Here is a 21,253-nt window from a genome sequence, read left to right on the forward strand (position 1 = left end):
ATGAATTTAAAAGTGAAATTACAAACTCTTCTAAAAAAATCAAATGAAAAGTAGAATTCAAAATGAGATTTGCGCCCCACAGAAGTGTGCGGCCGTTACCGTAGCAACGAGCAACGAGCAACGATCACTTTCATCCTTCATCAAATGCTTGAAGTTTTTTCTTTTTTTCTTCCGTTGACACATTTGTGTTCTTTTTGGTCCGTTTCAGTCGATCACAGTCGAGTGCGCCTGTCGACGCCCGCCACCGACGAGGACGGACGCAGCGGAGATTACATCAACGCCAACTTTGTGGACGTGCGTGAGACGCTCGAGCGCTTTTGTCCACTTTTGCGTCTCAAGCGGAAGTCACGACGCCATTTTGGCGAGCTTGCGTTGAAATCCCAAACGCTCAACTTTGGTCTGCTTCTTCTCGTCGCACGTTTCCGGTTTGGCATCGGTTGAGTTAGTCGAGACGTGAGGTAAACGTTGGTCGCTCTTGCGGGGAGGTAAGAAGGTCACTAGGTTTGTCTGGACTGCCGCTTAGTCAGTCAATCAGGTGCTGGTCATAGTCAGTCAGTTAAGTGGCTGGTCGGTTAGTAGGTCAGACCGTTTGTCATTTATTGAGTCCTGCTATGAGTTAGAGAGTTTATTGCGTTAACGAGCTCACCCAGTGAGTTAGTTGCTTATTTAGTTGTTGAGTTAGTCTGTCCGTCAATCAGTTAGGCGGAAGCCGGTTTGCTGTTAGTCAATCAATAAGGTCATTGGTGAGTTAGTCACTCGTTTCTCAGTCAGTGAGTCACACACACTATTAATTAGATAGTCGTTAGGATGGTTAGCGAGTCCATCAGTGATCGGTAATCAGTAAGTTAGCCAGTCGGTCAGTTGGCTCAGCTAAGTCACTAGTCAGTCATCTGAGTTGAAGTTGAAGTTGGTACTAAATCAGCTCATGATTTAGCATTTCTAAATGAATTAGTTTGTCAGTAAGTTAGTTGATTGCTTGTCCACTTAGTTTGTTGGTATTTTCATTCAGTAGTTAGCCAGTTAATAAATCAGTAAGTTAGTTCTGTTCTGTTCCGTTAGACAGTAAGCCAGTGAGTTGGTTAATCGCTAAGTGAGCTGGTCAGTTAATACGTTTGTTAGTCAGTTAGTCCGTTAGTTAACCCCCAGTCACTTCGTCTCTTCGTGAGTCAGTTGTCAAGATTCAACAACAAGATGGCCGCCTGAGAAAGCAGATGAAGATGCTCAGCCGGCAACGGATTTTGTGCCGCAGGGTTACAAGATGCGGCGCGCGTACATCGCGGCTCAGGGTCCACTCAAGTCCAGCACGGACGACTTCTGGCGGATGATCTGGGAGCAGAACGTGGGCGTGGTCGTGATGATCACCAACCTGCTGGAGAACGGACGCGTGAGTGGCCGGAAATGTTGCCGCCGCACGAGGGCCACTTTGGACCACGTGTCACTTGACGGAAACTAAAAAGGGCTTGAGACGCCGCTCGGGGGTTCGAGATTCAGGACTTGAAGTGACTTAAGACGCGAGGACTCCACAAAATAAAAATTGGGCTTGAACATTAAGACTCGACTCGTTGAAGGTTCGGAGTTGAGATTGACTTGATGCAAGACTTGAGATTTGAACATTCAAATTTGCTTGAGAGTTGAAAGTTCAAACTTGACATTGACTTTAGACTTGAAGGCTTGAACATGAGATTTATTTAATTATTACTTTAAAGAGGTTAAGATGAGATTTGAATATTGTCTTGAGACTGAGAAGTTTTCTTTTATTTACCGAACTTTAGACTTGAAGGTTAAGACTTGAGACTTAAACCTTGACTGGGACCGTCATCCGCCCGAGCAGGAAGTGATCGTGCGTTGCGTTCTGTGCACGTCCTCAGAGGAAGTGCGACCAGTACTGGCCCGCTGACATGCACGAGGACTACGCTGGCCTGGTGGTGGCGCTCAAGAGCGTCCAAGAGCTGGCCCACTACACCGAGCGGACCTTCACCGTCACCAACACGCAAGTGAAAAAGGTCCGTGCGTCCGTCCGACCGTCCGTCCGTCCGTCCGTGGCTGGCGGCTCTCCATTTCTGCCCTCTTTTTGATGGGTCGCCGTCTGTCCCGTAGCAGGGTTCTCAGAGGAGGCGGGGCCAGGAGCGAGTGGTCACGCAGTACCACTACACGCAGTGGCCCGACATGGGCGTGCCCGACCACGCCCTTCCGCTCCTCAGCTTCATACGGCAGTCTTCGCGGGCCAGGAGCGCAAACATGGGCCCCCTGGTGGTGCACTGCAGGTTTGTCACTTTGGCCGGACGCGGTCGCGTCACTCGTTCGTCACTTCCTAATGGGGACGTTCCTCTCGTTCCAAAAATAGAATCGAATGGAATCTTTGTTGACGTTGAACATTTAGTGCCAAACCAAAACTTTATTGTGGAAAATGTCCTTTGTTTAAGTGTTTGGTAATTGATTTAAGCCTTTGGGGGTGATTTTAAATGTGATTTAGCACAAGTAACAGACTTTTTCTTTTCTTTTAACTAATACTGAAACAAACTAAAACTAAGCATTTATGAAATAACTAATAAAAACTAACAGAACCAGCCTGAAAACTAATTAAAGTTCAAAAACAAATTTCAAAACGAAATCCCAAAACGAACGGTTGAGAATCTGTCATTATTTCTTCCTCCCAAATCAGTTTTGAGTTGTCGCACATGGATGACATCACACGTTGGACGATGAGGCTGAAATTTCAGCCTCTGTCCATTCGTCAGTTTGCGTTCTTGGTCGCGATCTCGCCAAACGTCATCAGCCGCCGGCCCGATCCTTTTTTACGAGTTTAAAAACGAGCGAGAACGCTGGGAATTCCCGCACGTTGTCCTCGCCGGCGGCATCAAAGTGTTGCACCGCTCGACATTCGGAGCTTGCGGCACGTTGATGACATCACAGAGTGTGTTTGCTGTTTCCTGCGTGCGTTTAGCGCCGGCGTGGGCCGCACGGGCACGTACCTGGTGCTGGACAGCATGCTGAGGCAGATGAGACGCGAGGACGCCGTGGACGTGGACGGGTTCCTCAGACACATCCGCGCGCAGAGGAACTACCTGGTCCAGACGCAGGTCGCCGTTTCGCCGTTTCGCCGTTTCGCCATGTCGGCTTTTCGCCTTCCAATCCTTTCATCTGGACTTTTCTTTTTTGGTTGCTTTCGTTTTCCCGCCTTCTCCCGCCTTCCTGCCACCTCCTCCTTCTCTTTCCGGCCTCTCCGGCGGCGCCGCTTTGCCGCACGCCGCGTGGCGCCCACATTTCAGGCTCCAAAGTTGATTTTGTTGCAAGAGTGACGTGTCGTAACGCCGCCGCCGCCCTCCTCCCCCTTCAGGAGCAGTACGTGTTCATCCACGACGCCTTGGCGGAGGCCATTTTGTGCGGGGACACGGAGGTGGCGTCCTCGCGGCTGCACGCGTACGTGGAGCGGCTGCTGACGCCGCTGCGCGATGGCAGCACGCCGCTGGAGCAGCAGCTCAAGGTGAAGCAGCCCCCGAGTCCGTTTCCAAGATGGCGCTCTTCGGACCAGCGCGAAGGAAACGAATGACTTTGCTTTTGTCGCGTTGAATGAACGGCGCCGGTACGAACATTACGCCACCTGGTGGAAGACGATCAAATCTCTCTGCTTGTCGCGATACGTCGCCGGCGTGAATGCGTTCATTCTTTGTAGTCAACGTTAATAATTACGACGACAGCTTTATTTTTAGGAGAAAATAAATAACAGAATATATTTTGGGGGTTTTCTAGACAACATTTGTAATGTTAAAAACAAGTTTTACTGCTTATGATTTAAAAAAAAAATGATTTAAGAATAATTTTACGTTAGTCATGTTTTACGTCACATCACAAAAAATACTATATAAAAAAGGCAGACTGATAGAAAAGTGTTTTATGACTTTTGAGAGAAAATAATGCAACTTTCCCCCCCCCAAGAATCATTTGTAATTTCACAAGAATAAAGTTTCGATTGTTTCAAAGAAAGAATTATAATGTCACCCTTACGGTTGATTGATGTTTTGTTTTTCACAGTTATAGGCATCATCTTGGGAAAATTGTTGTATTTATTTTATTTTTGTATATTTAGGACCAATTTCATGACAAAGTTAAAAAAACATTCCCAAGAGAAAGTTGACAATATTATAACATCAACATTAACCTGACAATAACTATTTTTGGAGAGAGAAAAAAAAGTCATATTTTACCACAATAATGTTGAAAATATTATTGTTATTGTTATTATGTTTATTATGATTGCTTTTTTTCTTATGTTTGCAAGAAAGAACTATTTTGAAGAAAATAGTGCTCATATTATGTGTACGCACACATTAGCTTGACGTTAGCATTGCGTTTGCAGCTGCTGAGCACAGAAGCGACAAACGGCGGCGACTATGCGACCGCTCTTCACGACGACAACCGCCAAAAGAACCGAAGCGGCTCGCTGCTGCCGGGTGAGTTCGCGGCCGCTAGCCTGATGCTAATGCTAACTTTCTGCTAATGCTAACTTTCTGCTTCCTGTTTGGCTTGATGTTCTTTTGTGTGTGGTTTTTGCAGCGGAAAGGTCGCGGGTGCGTTTGTCGCCGCGCGCAGGCGAGACGTCCGATTACATCAACGCGTCCTACGTGACGGTAAGGCCGCATAGACGGCCTTTTTCTTTTGACACTCCGAGGACCAAAACTGCCAAAATTGAAAATAAATGAATAAAAGTACAAATAAAAATGGATATAAAAAAATATAATTCAAAATTGAAATACAAAATATAAATAAAAATGGAAATACAAACAACTGAAATATATATATATCCATAAATGAATAAAAATTTAAATAAAGACGGATATACAAAATATAATTAAAATACAAAAAATAAATATAATGTATCCATAGAATACAAGTCGAAATAAAAAACCAGATTGCAAAAATCGAAATAAATGCAGAAATAAATACCAAAATAAATATATAAATAGAATTGAATATCAATCCATCAATAAAAGCGCTCTGTTGTCACATGTATTGATTTCATGCAGCAGACGCTCTGTCAGGGCGAAATGTTATTCAAATGAGGGGGCGGTCCTAAGCGTGTCTTGGGCTGGACTCAAGTGAGCGGGTCGGCGAACAAGGAAGTCTCGCCGGCCGGCTCGCATGGAGAGCTCCAGCAACGGACGGCCATCTTGTCCGCTTGTTGTCGGGCAACGCGAGTTGTGATGGCGGGACATTGTGATTTCCGAGCACCGTTATGCAGGTGATCAGATAAAAATGGCAACGGTGCTAAAGACTTGTAAAAACAAATCAAGTGTTGCATATTGACACTTAAATGTGAACATCAGCTTTACTTTGCAGTCCGATTTGTTTTGATCACGTGACCGAGGCCGCGCATGCTGATTGGCTTGTCGGCGTTTGCGTGTTGCGGATGCGCTCGCAGGGCTACAGGCGGAGCGAGGAGTTCATCATTACCCAGAATCCTTTGCCAGGCACCGTCAAGGACTTCTGGAGGATGATTTGGGAGCACAACGTGCGCGTCATCGTGGCGCTGCCGGGACCCGCGCGCGCTCAGGTCACATGACACGCAACACTTTCACGCCACATCAAATGACGACAAACCGATTATCTTAAATGAATCGGGCGGCTTTTTGTTGCAAATGTGGTCCGCGCTCAGGATGACGAGGAGGAGGCGGAGCCGTGCGTCTTCTGGCCCGGGAAAGGCGAGCCGATCAGCTGGGAGATGTTGACTGTCACTCAAACGTGCGAGAACGTCATCTGCTTGGCCAACGAGGACGCGCTGGTCGTTCACCACTTGGCCGTGCACGCCGCGCAGGTACGAAAGCACAATGAAAATGGGGGGGGGGGAAATTGTGCACGTTCGTCAAAAGCGGTCTTGTTTGCCTTCAGGACGACTTTGTGGCGGAGGTCCGCCTATACCGCGCCCCCCGCTGGCCCAACCCCGACGGCGCCATCAGCGACACCTTCCTGCTGGTCCGGCTGCTCCAGGACGAGACCTCCGCCAAGGAAGGAGCCACCGTGCTACTCGACCGGTACGCCGTCCGCTCGCCGCCGCCTTCCCAGAAAAACGCGCTGACATTTTTTTTTTGCCGTGGCAGTGTGGGCGGAGCCACTGCCGGGACCTTCTGCGCGCTCTCGTCTCTGATTGGCCAGCTCCGCCACCGACGACGGGTCGACGTCTTCCGAGCGGCCAGGATGACCAACCTCGCCAGGCCCGGAACCTTCCGAACCCGCGTGAGTCAGCAACGTGACGCCGCATTCGCTCGCACTTTTTCTTTGGCTTGCAGCATGTTGACGTTTCGGAGTCCTTGACTTCTTTGATGTACAATTTTTGGGGGGCAAACATGACTTTTTTTTCTAGTAATATTGCAAGGAAAGGGCTTTATAAAAAACTGCAAAAACATTTGACTTTTTACGACTTTTATTTTTTTACATGTCTACAATTGAAAAAAACATAACTTTTTAAAACAAAAAACATTTTTTATATAATAAAAAAATAATTATATAATTAATTTTTTTTACATGTATACATTATATTATTTATTATTATCTGCGATTGGCTGGCAACCAGTTGAGGGTGTACCCCGCCTACTGCCCGAAGCCAGCTGGGATAGGCTCCAGCACCCCCGCGACCCTTGTGAGGACAAGCGGTTAAGAAGATGGATGGATATTATTATTATATATGTTATATTATTATTATTAATAATAATATATGATATTATTAATATTATTCTTAATATATATTTTTTATTTTATATATTTGATTATTATTTTATTTTGTATCTACTTTGGTAATGTGTTAATTTTTTATGTTTCATTAAGAAAGATACTTTTCTCAGTATAAGTATTTTCACTCAAAAATACAATATTTATTTTTTAAATATAACAATTAAACAATTTGCTATCCTGTAAAATTGAAACAACAAAAATCCTTTTTTTTTTTTGTTTTGTTTGTAACCTTAAGAAAGACTTTTCGCAAGTGTTTTCATGAAAAATAGAATGAGTTTTTTAAATAAAAATGATTCGAAACAAATAAAAAAGATATTTTAAATTCATGTTTTTAAAAAATATATATACTTTTTTTGCTCAGCTGTATTTTTTTGTTTTGTTTTGTTGATTTTTACATTTTACTTGTTAAAAACAAAATTTTTCCGGTATTGCTATTTTTGAAAAAGACTTTATCTTGCAATATTGCAAAAACAATCTAATTTGAAAGAAATTCCAAAAAAGAAAACACTTTTTACATTTCTTAAACCGATATTCTGTTCGTCACCCAAAATATTTTTTCAATCAAGAAATTCAGCTTTGTTTTTCAGCAAAGCTACTTTTTTCAAATGTGATTTGTTTGAATCACACACAGAAAAATGTCAAGTATTTTGTCCAAAATTTCCTCAGCAAGCCAATTTGGCACTTTTTTGCCGACACCGGACGACGTTTTGCCAACGCGCCGGCCACGCGGGAACGCCATCAGCGGCCGCGTGGCTTTGCTTGAGCGCAATCGTGTGTTTGCGTTTTGCGGTCAGGACGGCTTGGCGTTCCTGTACGAGGCCTTGCTGAGCGCGCTGGACGAGCCGCGAGAAGAAGAGCCGGCGGAAGACGACGACGACCAAGAAGAGCGCCGGCCGAGGAGGAGGAGCGCCACAGCACGGGAGCGCAACGGCGCCCCCGTGCTGCCGGGAGGCCGCGGCTCGCCCGACGGCTTGGACTCGCTCGTGTGATCCATCGACCGAGAAAAACAAAAACAAACTTTGAGCAAGTTCGCTCTTGCCTTTTTGCTCGCCAAGAGATCTTTTCGAATCGTGCCTTTGCTTTTCTTACTCGCTGTGGTGACTTTTTAAGGTCGCCGCGACGACCAGACGACAACTAACACGTTTTTGCGTATTGACTGGCGGCCGCAACAAAAACTCAACACGGCAGCAAGAGCGACTTTTCTTCTTCTCGTGTCAAGAATATTTTTGGCCTCCAAGAAACAAATTGTATTTCTGCTGCAGCAATTTTTGTTCTCTTGAAGGCATTCGTCAAAGGCTTTTCTTTCCAAACTTGATTCATTATTATTATTATTATTATTTTAGCGGACGCAAGTTTGCAACAAATCTATTTCTGTTTGTTTGTCCTCTGCTGCTTTCGTTTGCCATAAAAATACTTTTTTCCTGGCAAAAGAAAAATAGTGGCTGTGAGATAATGCGACAACCTTTGAAAAAAAATGCATTTTTAATGTCTTGTTTACGAAAAATGATCAGACTTCTCGTCTCCCGAGCAACTATAGACAAAAGGATTTTTTTTTTACAAATAAAGTGAACGTGTTTCTTTTTCTAAAAGAAAGTATTTTCTTAAGAATTTGGGTGAACTCAATTCTCCCCTCCCCATTAAATAAAGAAATAAAAACTGAGCTTTTCTCCTAAAACTGCTTCATGACATCTTTTATGGAAAAAAGCCAACACTTTGTTTTTGAAGAATTGGAATCGTCTTGACTGCCTCACACAAAAAATAATAATAATAATTATCTTTTCAAATAAGACTCTTAAGTCTCAAAAGAAATAATTTTCCCCCCACAAATGCCAATTTTCTGAACTAAATTGTCTTTTTTAAACTATGACTGTCAAGACTTGTGAAATTGTTTCCAAGAAAAATAAAACTGAAATGTTTAGCCCGCCAAGAAAATATGGATTTGATTTGAGAAAGAGTTTACCTGCTCAGCTCACTATTGGCCAAAAAGCTCACACATTTATGAGAAAAAAAGCAACATTAATAAAGTGTCAAATTCGCAAGAAACACTCATGAGAAAGAAACTTGCAGAATTTGCGAGAGAGAGAAAAAACTCGAACCCGACCGAGTACGCAGTCTGCAGATGATTACAGCTATTCATAAATTTAAAAAAATAAAGTCAAGAGAAAAAGAGGTCAATCGGTGCCTAACACAAAAGGTGCCGTTGACCTTTGAACGGGGCGTGACGGCGTCTGACTCCCTTTTCAAATGTCAGCCTCGGGTCTTTGAGGGGTTTTGTGTGTGCGCGCGTCCACATTTCGTCTGCCCACTTCGCTCCATTTACACAAAATGAAGTCTCGAAGTCAATCAAAGAAAACATGTCGCCTGTGAGGAAACGGCTTCCGCGTGGCTTGCGGTTTTTCCGGTGCTGACTTTCTTCAAGCGTGGGAGACAACAAAGTTCAAAGGTCATCGGGTGGGCAACTGTTTAACTGGAAGGCGATAAGCCGCGAAGACCGCCGAGCTTTCGGCCCGTTTGGACGACGTCGCCGCAGGTAAGACCGGAACCTTCGCGTTGCGCATTTCAACTGGATTGTTTCGCAAAATGCGCCACTTGGCTTAAGAGGCGCCTCGTCCCCGCAGTGCGCATGCGCTCGTGACCGGAAGCGCGGCAAGCAGACGGCAGGATGTGGAGGCGCTTGCGAGCTGCGGCGTGGAACTATCGCCGTTTGCTCTTCATCATGGCCACGCCGTCACTGCTGCTTCCTCTTCCTCTCCTGATTGCCACCAAGGTCATCATCATCATCATCATCATGTTTGGAATCCGCTCGTTGCCGCGAAAAATGAACACGTGGCTCTCGAAAAAAGAAAAAAAGTGCTAGAAATATATTTGTTTTTTCATATTTTCACAAATGCATGAATATTGCAAAAATCTAAAAATTCTACTCATTGTCCCTTTAAAGGAATTCATGATTTAGACTTAAAAAATGAATATTGAAAAAATGTCAGAGTCCAAATTTCTAAATTGTCAGAAAAAGAGAGATGAAAGGCAGTTGGAAAGTTTTAAAAATTAACTTAAAAGTGACCATAAAATGTCCACGAAATTGCCAAAAATGTCAGAATTGAAATTAAAAAAAAAAACAGAAAAGAAAAGAAAATGATCATAAGATCTTTTGGAATTGAATAAATAAATAAATCAATCTCTGAAAAGACAGAAAAGAAAACGTTCAAAAAGAAACCCGAAAACGAGCATAAAATGTCCAAAACAGCAAGACGAGAGGCAGAAAATGACCATAATGTGTCCATTAAATTAAAAATGTCCGAAATTTGACAGCAAGTAAAAGTCTAAATGTGTATATGGAAACTAAAGCATGGAAACAAATTCAAAACCAGGAGATGAAAAGGAGAAGAAAAATGAATGCAACTCGACTGACGGCAGATTCGTTCGTCCTCTTCAGTCACGTGACCTGCTTTGTCTTTTTTTTCCCGCCACGTCAGGAATCCAGCTGCGCCTTCGTTCTTCTTCTGATGGCCATTTTCTGGACCAGCGAGGTCATCCCGCTGCCGATCACCGCCATGTTTCCCGCCATCCTCTTTCCCGCTCTGGGCATCATGACGTCATCGCAGGTCACGCTCACCTTCCCACCTTTTGTACGCTCCCGAAAAGCACGCGCGTAAGAGCGCGCGCGCGGACATTTGCGACGGGATGGCACATGTTGACTGTTTCCGAACACGAGACGATTTCCTTGTGACGCGTTTGTACTTCTGAATGACGTCGTTACTTGACGCGTCAAATGCAGAACGGAAGACGGAAGTTTTGTAAGCACTGGATATACAGGAAGTGTACGTAAGTAGCCAATATAAGAAAATAAAAAAATAAAAAAAAGTAGCCAATATTAGTGTGTTTTCGCCACGCAGCGATGTCGCAGTTTTTTCACATTTACAATAAATGACTAAATAAAGCATTAAGTTAATAAATATCATTCGAAAATGGAAATGAAAACAAAATGCATATAAAGTAAAAATAAAAAAGGAGATTTAAAAAATAAATGTCAAAGTCATTTCTTTTTCTAGTTTTGGTCCTCCTAAATAGCAGATCTGATGCTATGAATTGATGTGGCCACCAGGTGGCGATGGCGTACTTCAAGGACTTCCACTTGCTCTTGGTGGGCGTCATCTGCTTGGCCACGTCCATCCAGAAGTGGGGGCTCCACCGCAGGGTGGCCCTGCGACTGGTCGCCGCGGTGGGCGTCAAGCCGGCCCGCTTGACGCTGGGCTTCATGTCGGCCTGCGGCTTCCTCTCCATGTGGGTTCACAACACGTCTGCCGTTACCATGGTGATGCCCATCGCAGAGGCCGTCCTCTGCCACATGGGGCGAGCCGAGCAGCGGGCCGACGCGGGGCCCGAGCGGCGGGCCGACGCGGGGCCCGAGCGGCGGGCCGACGCGGGGCCCGAGCGGCGGGCCGACGCGGGGCCCGAGCGGCGGGCCGACGCGGGGCCCGAGCGGCGGGCCGACGCGGGGCCCGAGCGGCGGGCCGACGCGGGGCCCGAGCGGCGGGCCGACGCGGGGCCCGAGCGGCGGGCCGACCCGGGGCCCGAGCGGCGGGCCGACGCGGGGCCCGAGCGGCGGGCCGACGCGGGGCCCGAGCGGCGGGCCGACGCGGGGCCCGAGCGGCGGGCCGACCCGGGGCCCGAGCGGCGGGCCGACCCGGGGCCCGAGCGGCGGGCCGACCCGGGGCCCGAGCGGCGGGCCGACGCGGGGCCCGAGCAGGGACACGACCGCCACCTGAAACTGGACGGTAAACACAAGACAAATGTTTATTAGGACTCTTAATTGCTGTTTTGGTTAACAACAGAGTTGAAACGGGTCCGAACGACAATGTCATGTGGGGCAAGCGTATTTTCGCCCCGCATGACTGTTTTTTGTTTTTGTAATTCATCAAGTCCATTATATCGTTTGAATTCCTCTCGGGAATGTTGACCAACTTTGCGCTTGTCTTTCTTGAGAAAAGGCCTCAAGCAAAAATGCATGAAAGTTGAAGTGGACAACACGCAGCGCCATAAAGACGATTTGCGGGAGGCGTTTAGTTTCTTCACCGGATGTTTTTCTACTTGCGCGTCTCTCAGGGACTGTTGAACCATTTTGACTAATTGGGTCGTGTTTGTTTGTTTGTTTGGTCGTATTCATTTTTTCGATCGCGTCGTTTTCAGCATTGCCGTCGGAAAGAAAGGCTGACGGTTCGAAGCCACGACTTGCTCGTAACCCGTCCCCGTCCATTCTTACGATACGCATCGACGTCATTGATTCATATCGTTATCAATCCCGCACGCTTCTCGCTCAGTCCATTTTGAGTAAATCCCAAAAGTCAACAAAATAGTTCGGAGTCGCGAGCGAGTGCAGGAACAAGAACAGACGCGTCCTTGATTTTTTTTCCCCATTCTTATTTTTTTGTCCATTATTTGTGACAATTAGTTACTGTACATTTTACACAGAGAAGTTATTAGAGGGAAAATATGATCTTCTTTTATGAGCACTTTTTGAGCCAATTTTCCTACCAAATCATTGGCTTGGTTTTCGTCTCGGTTGTTTTTGTGCGGCAGGTGCGAAGGATGACTCATTTCTCATGCTGATTGCCATGAAATGATTTACGACAATGCGGGCATTCATTCCGTCTGTGTGTGCGTGTGCGTGTGTGTGCGCGTGTGTGCGCGTGTGTGCGTGTGCGTGCGTGTGTCACATGCAGAAGTCCATGTCGAGAAGGAGAATGAAGTTGTGGGGTACGTTTTGTTTCTTCAATAGTTTGTTGTTGTTGTCATGCTTGAACGTTCAGGAAAACAAAATCTTGCAATTTCTTTTTCTCAGGGATGAGCAGAAACTTCCAGATGAAACATCGTCATCATCATCGTCATCGTCATCGTCATCATCATCGTCATCATCGTCATCGTCATCAGATGTCTCTCAGGTGCAAAAACTCGATGCGACGAGCTGTTGCAAATTCATCTTTTCTGTTTCCGTCTCGTTCCAAATGAAACTCGCTTCAGGTGCTGCATTTTGGAATGAAAGATCCTTAAAAATGAGCCTTAAAAGGGTCGCTTCAAAACAAAATGGCGGACTTTGTGTGACTTTTTGAGCAGGGCTTCTTGAGACTTTTTTGTGGGTCTGCTTAAGACAGACGTGTCCCCCGAATGTCATCGCGCCACGTGAAACTGGCTTTGGGGGCTGGATTTTCAAACGCAGCCTTCAATTGAGCAGCGTCTGATCCACTGAATGTCCCGAACGCCGACTGTCAGGTGGCGTGCGTGACAGCGCCCCCTGGTGCCCCGCAGCTGGGCAAGGCCATGTGCATCGGCGTGGCCTACGCCTCCAACATCGGCGGCATCGCCACCTTGCCGGGAACGTCGCCCAATCTCATCTTCTCCGAGTATCTTCGGCAGTGAGTCGTCTTTGTTGCCACGCGGATGAAAGATTCAAAGCAGACGATTGAAATATGTGCTTTGTGTTTTGCTGCCGTCGTCGCTATGGTGGAGGATTTACCCAGAATGCAACTGCATGACTTTTGGCACCTGGCTGGCGTTGTGCTTGCCCATCAGCGTGCTGGTGTTGCTGCTCACGTGGGCGTGGCTCTGCTGGCTCTTCATCAGCCGCGAGTGAGTCGCGCGTTGCGATGTTAGCGTTAGCGTTAGCCGCTCACTGTCGTCTGCCACCCAACGTAGCGTTCGGTCGCTGTGGCGATGCCGAGGACGGCGTTCCGAGAGGGAAGAAGCCGCCAGGAAAGTCCTTCAGGATGAGTACAGAGCGCTTGGGCCCATGAGGTGAGGACTCATTCATTCATTCTAGCATTAATGTCGTCATCCGTTCATCAGTTCATCCGGTCAATATTTCAATTGTTCTTTCATTCATCCCTTCCATAAATTCAGTCATATATTCATGTCATCGCTGGCTGATCATAACACTTGTGTTGCGTTATTGTTTATTCATCCATTCATGCTGTGACATTCATGTCACCAATTGTTGCTTCACATCCTAATTTCACATTTCAAAAAATGATGTTCTCATCAGTTCACTGTTCATCCACTCACGTCATCAATCGTTCATTTTTGCCATTCATGTTCATCATTCATCCATTCATGTGTTCATGCTTATGTTTATTCATTTCTGTAATCAACCAATCATTAATTCCTGATTATTATCATGACGTCACCTGTTCCTTCCATCATCCATTCATGTCATCAACGACTCACTCATCCATTCGCGCAAAGATTCACACGTTCATCCGTGTGCTCAGCGGTCAGGAGATGTTCACGCAGGCGGTCTTCTGCCTGATGGTCTTGTTGTGGTTGACGCGATCTCCGGGCTTCATTCCGGGCTGGGCCGCCTTCTTCCCTCAGTGAGTTGGTCCTTGCCGCCATTTTGTCCGTTCCCGCCGCTGACTTTGCTCGTCTCCGCCTCGCAGTCACGCCGACTACATGACCGACGCCACCGTGGCTCTCGTCCTGGGGGTCCTCTTTTTCCTGGTGCCCGCCCACGGACCCTCGCGGAAATATGGTGAGGACATGAATGGAGAAAGGAATACGATGACGATGATGATGATGATGATGACGATGACGATGACGCCTTTTCCATCCAGAGAGCATGATCTCGTGGGAGGAGTTTCAGGCGTCCATGCCGTGGAATGTATCGCTTCTGGTGGGCGGAGGGTTCGCCTTGGCTGAAGGTACGAAGGTCTGTAGAGTCAACCCGCGCATATTCATGCTACGGCATTTGCAAATCATTTTTGGGGAACTTATCCTCTGTTTTTCTCTGAAAAACTCTGTTTTCAGTGGCGCCATCTTATGGCATCTTGATGTTAAGGAACTATGTTGGAATGAGTTGAGGAGTTTCATTTAGGTTAGTTTCTCAGGAACAGCAATGATGTTCCCGGGTCAATTTGACCCGGTTTGATTTAATGATGGAAACGTATCCCAAATATTTGAAAGTTTCATCATCAATATAACTTGAAAATGCAAATGAGTAGCCCGGGTCAAATTGACCCAGCCTATGTTTAATGTTCCAAGATAAACATTAGTAATCATTCGAATTGCAAATATGTCAAAGTGAACCAATTTTATAGATGAGAAGTTTCATAGCAAAAACCTACTCATTTGTAGCTTCATTTCAAATGGGTCAATTTGACCCGGGCTATATTTAACGTTCCAAAAGCATTCCGGACGAACATTTAATATTTAATTGAAAAATCAAAGTGTCAAAGTGAAGCATTTTAATTGTCGGTCGATGAGAGGTTTCATACTTTTATTATATATTTATACTTTTTCACTCTTAAAATGGGTCAATTTGACCCGCAATGTTTAATAGTCCCAAACCAACCCAATAAACATTGTTTATAACTTAACCGTTTTCATTGCCCATAAATCAAACTTAACCATTTGTTGAAGTGAAGTTTCACAACAACAACAAAAACTCTCTCGGGTCAAACGGACCCGGGATATGCTCAATGTTTTGAAAGCATCTTAACAGTTTTCATTGCAAATATGTTCAAATGTACCTTTTAAAAAGGAAAAAATTCTCTGTTGGTGTCAAGTTTGTTAGCGAAACGCTAACATTTGTTCTTTAACTTGAAAGTGGGTCATTTTGACCCACAACAGAACAGGAAAAAAAATGCCATTAATCCATTAAGTAATGATGAATCCAGAGAAACACCAACCAAAAATATGTATGTATGTTTTTTTTATGAAGAAAAATAGTGTTCCACAATATTGTACTTAATCAAAATATAGAGTATAATTGAATCGAATGTAAAGAATTAAACCGTTTTTGCATCATGATTTCATGCTTCAGCAGCCATTGACATTGAACCTCTCCTTCTGGCCACCAGACGGCACTATAATACCGATACACACACATAAAACAAAAAAACATGAAGATGGTCAAGCTCAGCAAGTTGCACGAGAGAATTAAAAATAGATTCCAGTAAGTGTTGTTGCTAAATGGCTTACAACTACTGCAACTTTGATGCTAATTTCCTTAGCACATCTATGGCATTTCCCAAGATCTGTTAGCATGAAGCTAGCATGTGCTTTGGCTTAATTCACATGGAAATCTTTGTTTAGTTTGACAAGAAACTTGGAAAAATGTTGCCATCTTTTTCCAAGAATTGTTCACTTCGTTATGTACGCGCGCGTGTACTGCCTGTGATGTCCACAAGAGGGAGGCTGCGCGTGCTTGCTGTGTGCTGCCTCCGAGCAGGAAGTAAGCAAACAAAACCGGTCGGACTCGTTTGAGGCCCTTTAGGCCTCATTTGCATATGCATGAGGAGAAAACCAATGCAAGTGTGTGTGTGTGTGTGTGTGTGTGTGTGTGTAGGAGTCCGGCTTGTCCCGGTGGGTGTCGGAGCTTCTGTCCCCTCTGGGCGACCTCCCTCCATTGGCTACCGTGGCCGTGGCTTGCATCATCGTCACCATGGTAACCGAGCTGGCCAGCAACGCCACCACCATCACCATATTCCTGCCCATCCTTTCGCCTCTGGTGGGCACGCACACGCGCACACACGTGCGCACACGCATGTACACTTGAACTGCGCAATGACTTAAAATGTAATCATGATTTTTCGGCTTTCGTTCCTTCTTGTCGGGGGTCGCCACAGCGAGCAATTCGTTGCTCGCGCGGCAAACGTGTAACCTTTTTGTATGTGATATTATAAAACTAAACACACAAGAAAAATAATTCTACACATTGCATGTTTACGTAGACAACATGGTTCGTTTATAAAACATCGCTTGAGCTAATGCTAAAGTCAATGTAGGATCCCATTGGCATGCTAACAGGAAATTAGCATCGACTTACGGGGGTGATATTTCTTCAAATAATAAACGCATTCAGAAAAGTATCACGAGTTATATTTTTATAAAGCTCAAGTGTAGTGTTCTTCTTCTACTCTTATCGCAATATCAATCGTGTAAATGCACGGCGTCACACTGCCCCCAAAAGGCCAACACCCGCACAGCAGGAACATATGGAATTGATTTATATTTATACTTTTTTGTTGCCTTTATTTTAGTTTATTATTATTTTCCTTTGTTACATTTTCTTGTTGATCTTTCAATTTATACTAAAAGGTGCTCAATGCAGGAACTTGAATTCGGAAATCACTACTGCCACCTGTGGCCAAAAAATGAAACTGCACAATTCCTTTTTCATGTACACATTGCGCGCATGACGTCACATCTGCAGACAGAGGGCGGGAAATTCAAACCCGAATCCAGTCTACTGAAAACTATTGGCCAGAGGCTTGCAGGAGCTAAAGTGCTAATCTGGTAAAGTGTTAGCTAAGGTGTTAATCTGTTAATTAGTAGATGTTTGAGTCACGAATGGTCAAATAAAAAAAGGCAATTGTAAAGATAGTTTTGGGCAAAATCCTACATAGAGCAGAAAAGTAAAAAAAAAAGTTGCGTTTTCAAGGATTCAAGTTTTTTTTTTTTTTTTTTTTTTTATATATCAACACAAATGTCCATATGATATGTGGCACAAAATACGATATCTGCGGTATTTGGTTTGCCTTGTGAAAATAAAAACAAAACCATAGCCAAAATGAGTAAAGAGAATTAAGTGTGAGTGAGATCCTTATTCACGGTTTGAATGTATGTAAATGCGGATGCAGCAGAGTGAAAATTTAACAAATTGAATTGCGCATGTTATTTGATATTTAGCTCATTTTGTACCTGACCCAAAAAAACTGTAAATAATAAAATGTTTACTATCCAGGGATGAATCGGCATGGGTGGGATTGGTGGTAGTTTTGAGTAGTGCAGTTTTGAAATCAAAGAAAAATCTTTTTTAATATATATATATTTTTTTTTCCATAATCGCACAATGCTAAGAATTCTGACATGCGTGTACATGTGATGCCTTCATGCAAAGACTTGTACACACAATGGCAGTTTTTGGCATGTGCGATACGTGTGGCAGCTCACAGGCTGGCATTTCCCAAAAAGAAAAAAACTAGAATACGTGTTGTGTGTTTTTTCTTCTTCTTCCATATGCATCGGCGGAATGAGGAACAAGGAAGCGGCCGTAAATAACAACAAACATGTCCTACCTGAAATATGAATGATAATAACAGCAACAATTAGCTCAATTGTTGAACTGGCCTGAAGCTCGCTGACGACGCGAGAACGTCCCCTTTCGCGCTGTCTTTTTTTCCTTATGGATTTTTCCAACCCGACATGTCTTGTCAGGCGGAAAGCATCCGCGTCAACCCGCTGTCCGTGCTGATCCCGGCCACGTTGTGCACGTCGTTCTCCTTCCTGCTGCCGGCGTCCAATCCTCCCAACGCGGTGGTTTTCGCCTACGGACGCTTCAGCGTGGCAGACATGGTGAGCGTGACAAACATTTCAAGCCGCTTGTCTTTTGCACCTTGACCTCCGTGATGTCCCGCGGCTGCAGGTGAAGGCGGGGCTGGGCGCCAACGTGATCGGCCTCCTCGCCGTCCTATTGGCCGTGAGCACCTGGGGCGTGCCTTTGTTCTCGCTGGATACGTATCCCGATTGGGCGTCGCCGATCAACGCCACCGCGCCGTGATGGATCACTGGCAAAAACGTTTATGTTGCTCATTTTTTTGTCGTTTTTTTTTTAACTCATAGTTTTTGGGCAATATCATTGTAATAAATAAATAAATAAATAAACACGTGTTGGAGAAATTGTTCAGCATAAATGCAAGAAATCCAGTACAATAAAGCCCTGCTATATCGCAGTTCAGTTTTCACGTCTGGTTAAATAAAAAATATATATATATTTTTTTGCAAGTATTATTACAGTTGTTACTCTATTAGACCTTAGAAAAATTTTCGAGTGCCATAAATGTTATTAAAAAAACATTCTTAGGGTGTGTTTCAATAAGGTATTGCTCTATCATGGAAGATGGATGGAGGAGTTTTCCGGATGCTGCTGTTACATTAAACATCGAGCCGCCTAAAGATGGCGATTTCCACAACAACACATTTCAAGTTCTTCTTTTTGGGCTGTTAGCGGAAAGCTGTGTTAATGGCAAACTATAGTCATGGCAGGAGAGTACAGTGGACCCCTAATAGCGAAAATCCATCTATAATTGATGTCCATTATGATTACATTTGTAACGTGAGGGTTAACGGAACACTCTTTCTAAAATGAGAAAGTAGAATTTCTTCTGGAACAACGCAGTGTACGAGCCCCGCACGCAACTCGTGTAGAGCGACAACACTTCCTGCACAACTCATCAGCTGACCAACACCAACCAATCAGGAACTAGCAAACTTCAGGTAAACGCAAGTGAATTACAACAGCAGATTCGACATAAATACCAAACTATATAAATGTGTGAATAATTCTAGAAACAAATGTATAAGTAAATCTATATTTTATCAAATGAACTTAAATGACTCCTTTCTGAACCTCACACATTTTTACCCTGGAAGTCATATAAAGAAGCATAAAGTACATTTCTTGAATGAATAACGATTGATGGCCAAAGAGAAAAAAAATCCAAGAATAAGTGAGTGCACTTGTGCCGAACCGCGAATATGAGGTTGAGGACGTGCACAGTAATGCAGTTGTGTGCTGCCGCCACAGGTTGCTCACCTGTGAGTCGGCGTGCACGCGCCGCCATTCCGACAGTGCGCGGCCGCGCAGACCGAGCAAAGCCAAGCCACCAAAGCGACCGAACCGAGCCGCCTTCCGGCCCAAGCGAGACAGGAAACACTTCCCGCCGGCCGCGTTGGACGAGCGCACCTGCTTAGGCCACGTCGACTCTCGAAAAGTATCCGAAGAACAAACAGTCGCTCGCTACTCGCACGTACCGGCCATGCTGGACCCGTCCTCCAGCGAAGACACCGGCGGGGAGTCCGACCCGGAAGTGTCCCGGGAGCCCTGCGGGAAAGCGGACGGCTCCTCGGCGGTCAAGCGGGGCGTCGACAGCCGAGCGGGCGGCCGGCAGCGACGGCACACGCCGCCGCAGAAGCAGCGACAGTCCGCCGCGGTCGTCGCCGGAGCGGGAGCGGGAGCGGGAGCGGGAGCCGGCCAGAGCGGCGGCGGCTCCGCAGGTCAGGAAGAGGAAGAGGAAGAGGAGACGCGAGAACGCCAGCGAGTCCAGCGCGAGGAAGAGGCGCACAAAGCCAAATTGCAGATCTACGTCTTCGTCCTGAGGTGCATCGCTTACCCGTTCAACGCCAAGCAGCCCACCGACATGACCCGCCGGCAGCAGAAGGTGAGTCCGAGCCGGGCCGGGCCCCCCTTGATCAAGTCGCCCTTTTTGACTCCACCTGACTCTCGTTGGCACGCGAATCGAGTGAACGCACGTTTCTTTCACATCGTTCCCCTTTGGAAGCTCTTGGGAGCAATTCGGCATATGAAGCCGTCAACACAAGTGTGAGTTTTGAGCAGAAAGTTACTTTTTGGCTGGTGGTTTCTTGCTGGGAATTCTGCTTTTCAATTCAAGAGTCAATATGAGAATTCCAGCATATCGACAATATTGCTTCATTGATTTCTGTAGTCCTCCGCGAAAGAAGACTTTTAAGACATTTACAAAACATCTGTTTTTACTTTGGAAAGCAATCACCGAACCGGTAACACAGTGACAACATCACCCCCCCCCCCTTTTTCTTTGAATCGCTATACGAATACGAAGGGCAAAATAAACACCAATCACTAATTCATAAACTGTAATCATGGAAAAAATGTGTTTTTTGTAATACACTTTCATGCAAAATTAAAAATGAATCTGATGAATGGATTGAATAGTTGATAGATTAATTGATTCTAAAAATATTCGGTCGTGACGTCACCACAATGAAAAATACACATTCTCTATTCAAAACAGCCAAACAACTGTCAAAAGAAAAGCATGGCTGGGATAAAGTTATCATTTGAGGAAAGTTGGAATTGCCAGAGATGAGAGTTAAGGAAAAAACACTCGTTCAATTATTAATTAACACATACAAAAAGTCAAATCAGAACGTTTGTCCAAAAAGTTGTATTTTTTTTTATAGGAAAACGTATCATTTATCAAGAGGAGTTGAAATTTATAGTATAGTGGATATAGTAAAACCAATAATGTCATAATTTTGCAAGTATACAGTCACAACATACAAACATTCAATGTTTTAAGAAATACATATTTATCAGGTTAACAAAAAAGGCAATTTTGGGAAAAATTGTCATAATGTTCCAACTTTTTATCAGAAAACTAAGTTGGATTTTTATCACCATTTTTCTCTTGATTGAATTCAATTCATTTTCATTCTTAATCTTCTTCTTAATTCTATTTGAAAATATCATCTTTGTATGTTTTCATAGAGCACACAGATTTTATAACGTGCACTATTTTAAATTATTTTTTCCATTAAAATACACATGACATCTTTTTGGGTTGGGTTTCGGGGCAAAATTGGAACGGATTAAAAGCATTTCCATTTGTTGCAATGGGAAAAGATGATTTGAAGTTATGAGCATGGCCATGGAACGAGTTAAACTCGTATCTCAAAGCACTGCTGTATTTGTGTGCCATCACAATAAAACCTCCCA

General features: G+C 44.8%; 3 protein-coding genes across 6 annotated transcripts in view; all 3 read left to right on the forward strand.

Annotated features, from left to right (window-relative positions):
- The window catches only part of ptprz1a (protein tyrosine phosphatase receptor type Z1a), a 47,381-nt gene extending 38,950 nt beyond the window's left edge, over window positions 1–8,431 (forward strand). The window contains exons 17-29 of one of the 3 annotated variants that reach the window (XM_086073250.1): window positions 209–294; window positions 1,250–1,384; window positions 1,869–2,003; window positions 2,101–2,264; window positions 2,945–3,080; window positions 3,338–3,484; window positions 4,358–4,451; window positions 4,555–4,628; window positions 5,420–5,551; window positions 5,654–5,812; window positions 5,887–6,029; window positions 6,096–6,231; window positions 7,521–8,429. In XM_086073250.1, the coding sequence (XP_085929376.1) occupies window positions 209–294; window positions 1,250–1,384; window positions 1,869–2,003; window positions 2,101–2,264; window positions 2,945–3,080; window positions 3,338–3,484; window positions 4,358–4,451; window positions 4,555–4,628; window positions 5,420–5,551; window positions 5,654–5,812; window positions 5,887–6,029; window positions 6,096–6,231; window positions 7,521–7,715 (1,736 nt within the window). In that variant the 3' untranslated portion in view covers window positions 7,716–8,429. Of the gene's footprint in view, window positions 1–208; window positions 295–1,249; window positions 1,385–1,868; window positions 2,004–2,097; window positions 2,265–2,944; window positions 3,081–3,337; window positions 3,485–4,357; window positions 4,452–4,554; window positions 4,629–5,419; window positions 5,552–5,653; window positions 5,813–5,886; window positions 6,030–6,095; window positions 6,232–7,520 lie in introns of all 3 variants that reach the window. The other 2 variants (XM_086073249.1, XM_086073247.1) reach the window with 2 other exon arrangements.
- Window positions 8,432–8,786: 355 nt separating this feature from the next.
- slc13a1 (solute carrier family 13 member 1) lies at window positions 8,787–18,400 on the forward strand. Its single transcript, XM_086073255.1, is given in 16 exon segments — window positions 8,787–9,256; window positions 9,345–9,493; window positions 10,200–10,328; window positions 10,829–11,140; window positions 11,474–11,501; window positions 12,447–12,480; window positions 12,566–12,665; window positions 12,994–13,136; window positions 13,231–13,350; window positions 13,417–13,515; window positions 13,989–14,090; window positions 14,157–14,310; window positions 14,312–14,425; window positions 16,064–16,225; window positions 17,935–18,072; window positions 18,143–18,400. Coding segments are annotated over 15 exon segments (1,875 nt in total). The 5' UTR covers window positions 8,787–9,256; window positions 9,345–9,388; the 3' UTR covers window positions 18,278–18,400.
- An 868-nt stretch (window positions 18,401–19,268) lies between these two features.
- The window catches only part of cadps2 (Ca++-dependent secretion activator 2), an 86,317-nt gene continuing 84,332 nt past the window's right edge, over window positions 19,269–21,253 (forward strand). For both annotated transcript variants that reach the window (XM_086073251.1, XM_086073252.1), the window contains exon 1: window positions 19,269–19,937. In XM_086073251.1, coding sequence (XP_085929377.1) covers window positions 19,536–19,937 — 402 coding nt within the window. In that variant the 5' untranslated portion in view covers window positions 19,269–19,535. The remainder of the gene's footprint in view (window positions 19,938–21,253) is intronic.

Source organism: Leptonotus elevatus, chromosome 4 (assembly GCF_054856555.1).
Source record: "Leptonotus elevatus isolate MCC_2025b chromosome 4, RoL_Lele_1.0, whole genome shotgun sequence".
In the NCBI taxonomy this organism is placed as follows: Eukaryota; Metazoa; Chordata; class Actinopteri; order Syngnathiformes; family Syngnathidae; genus Leptonotus; species Leptonotus elevatus.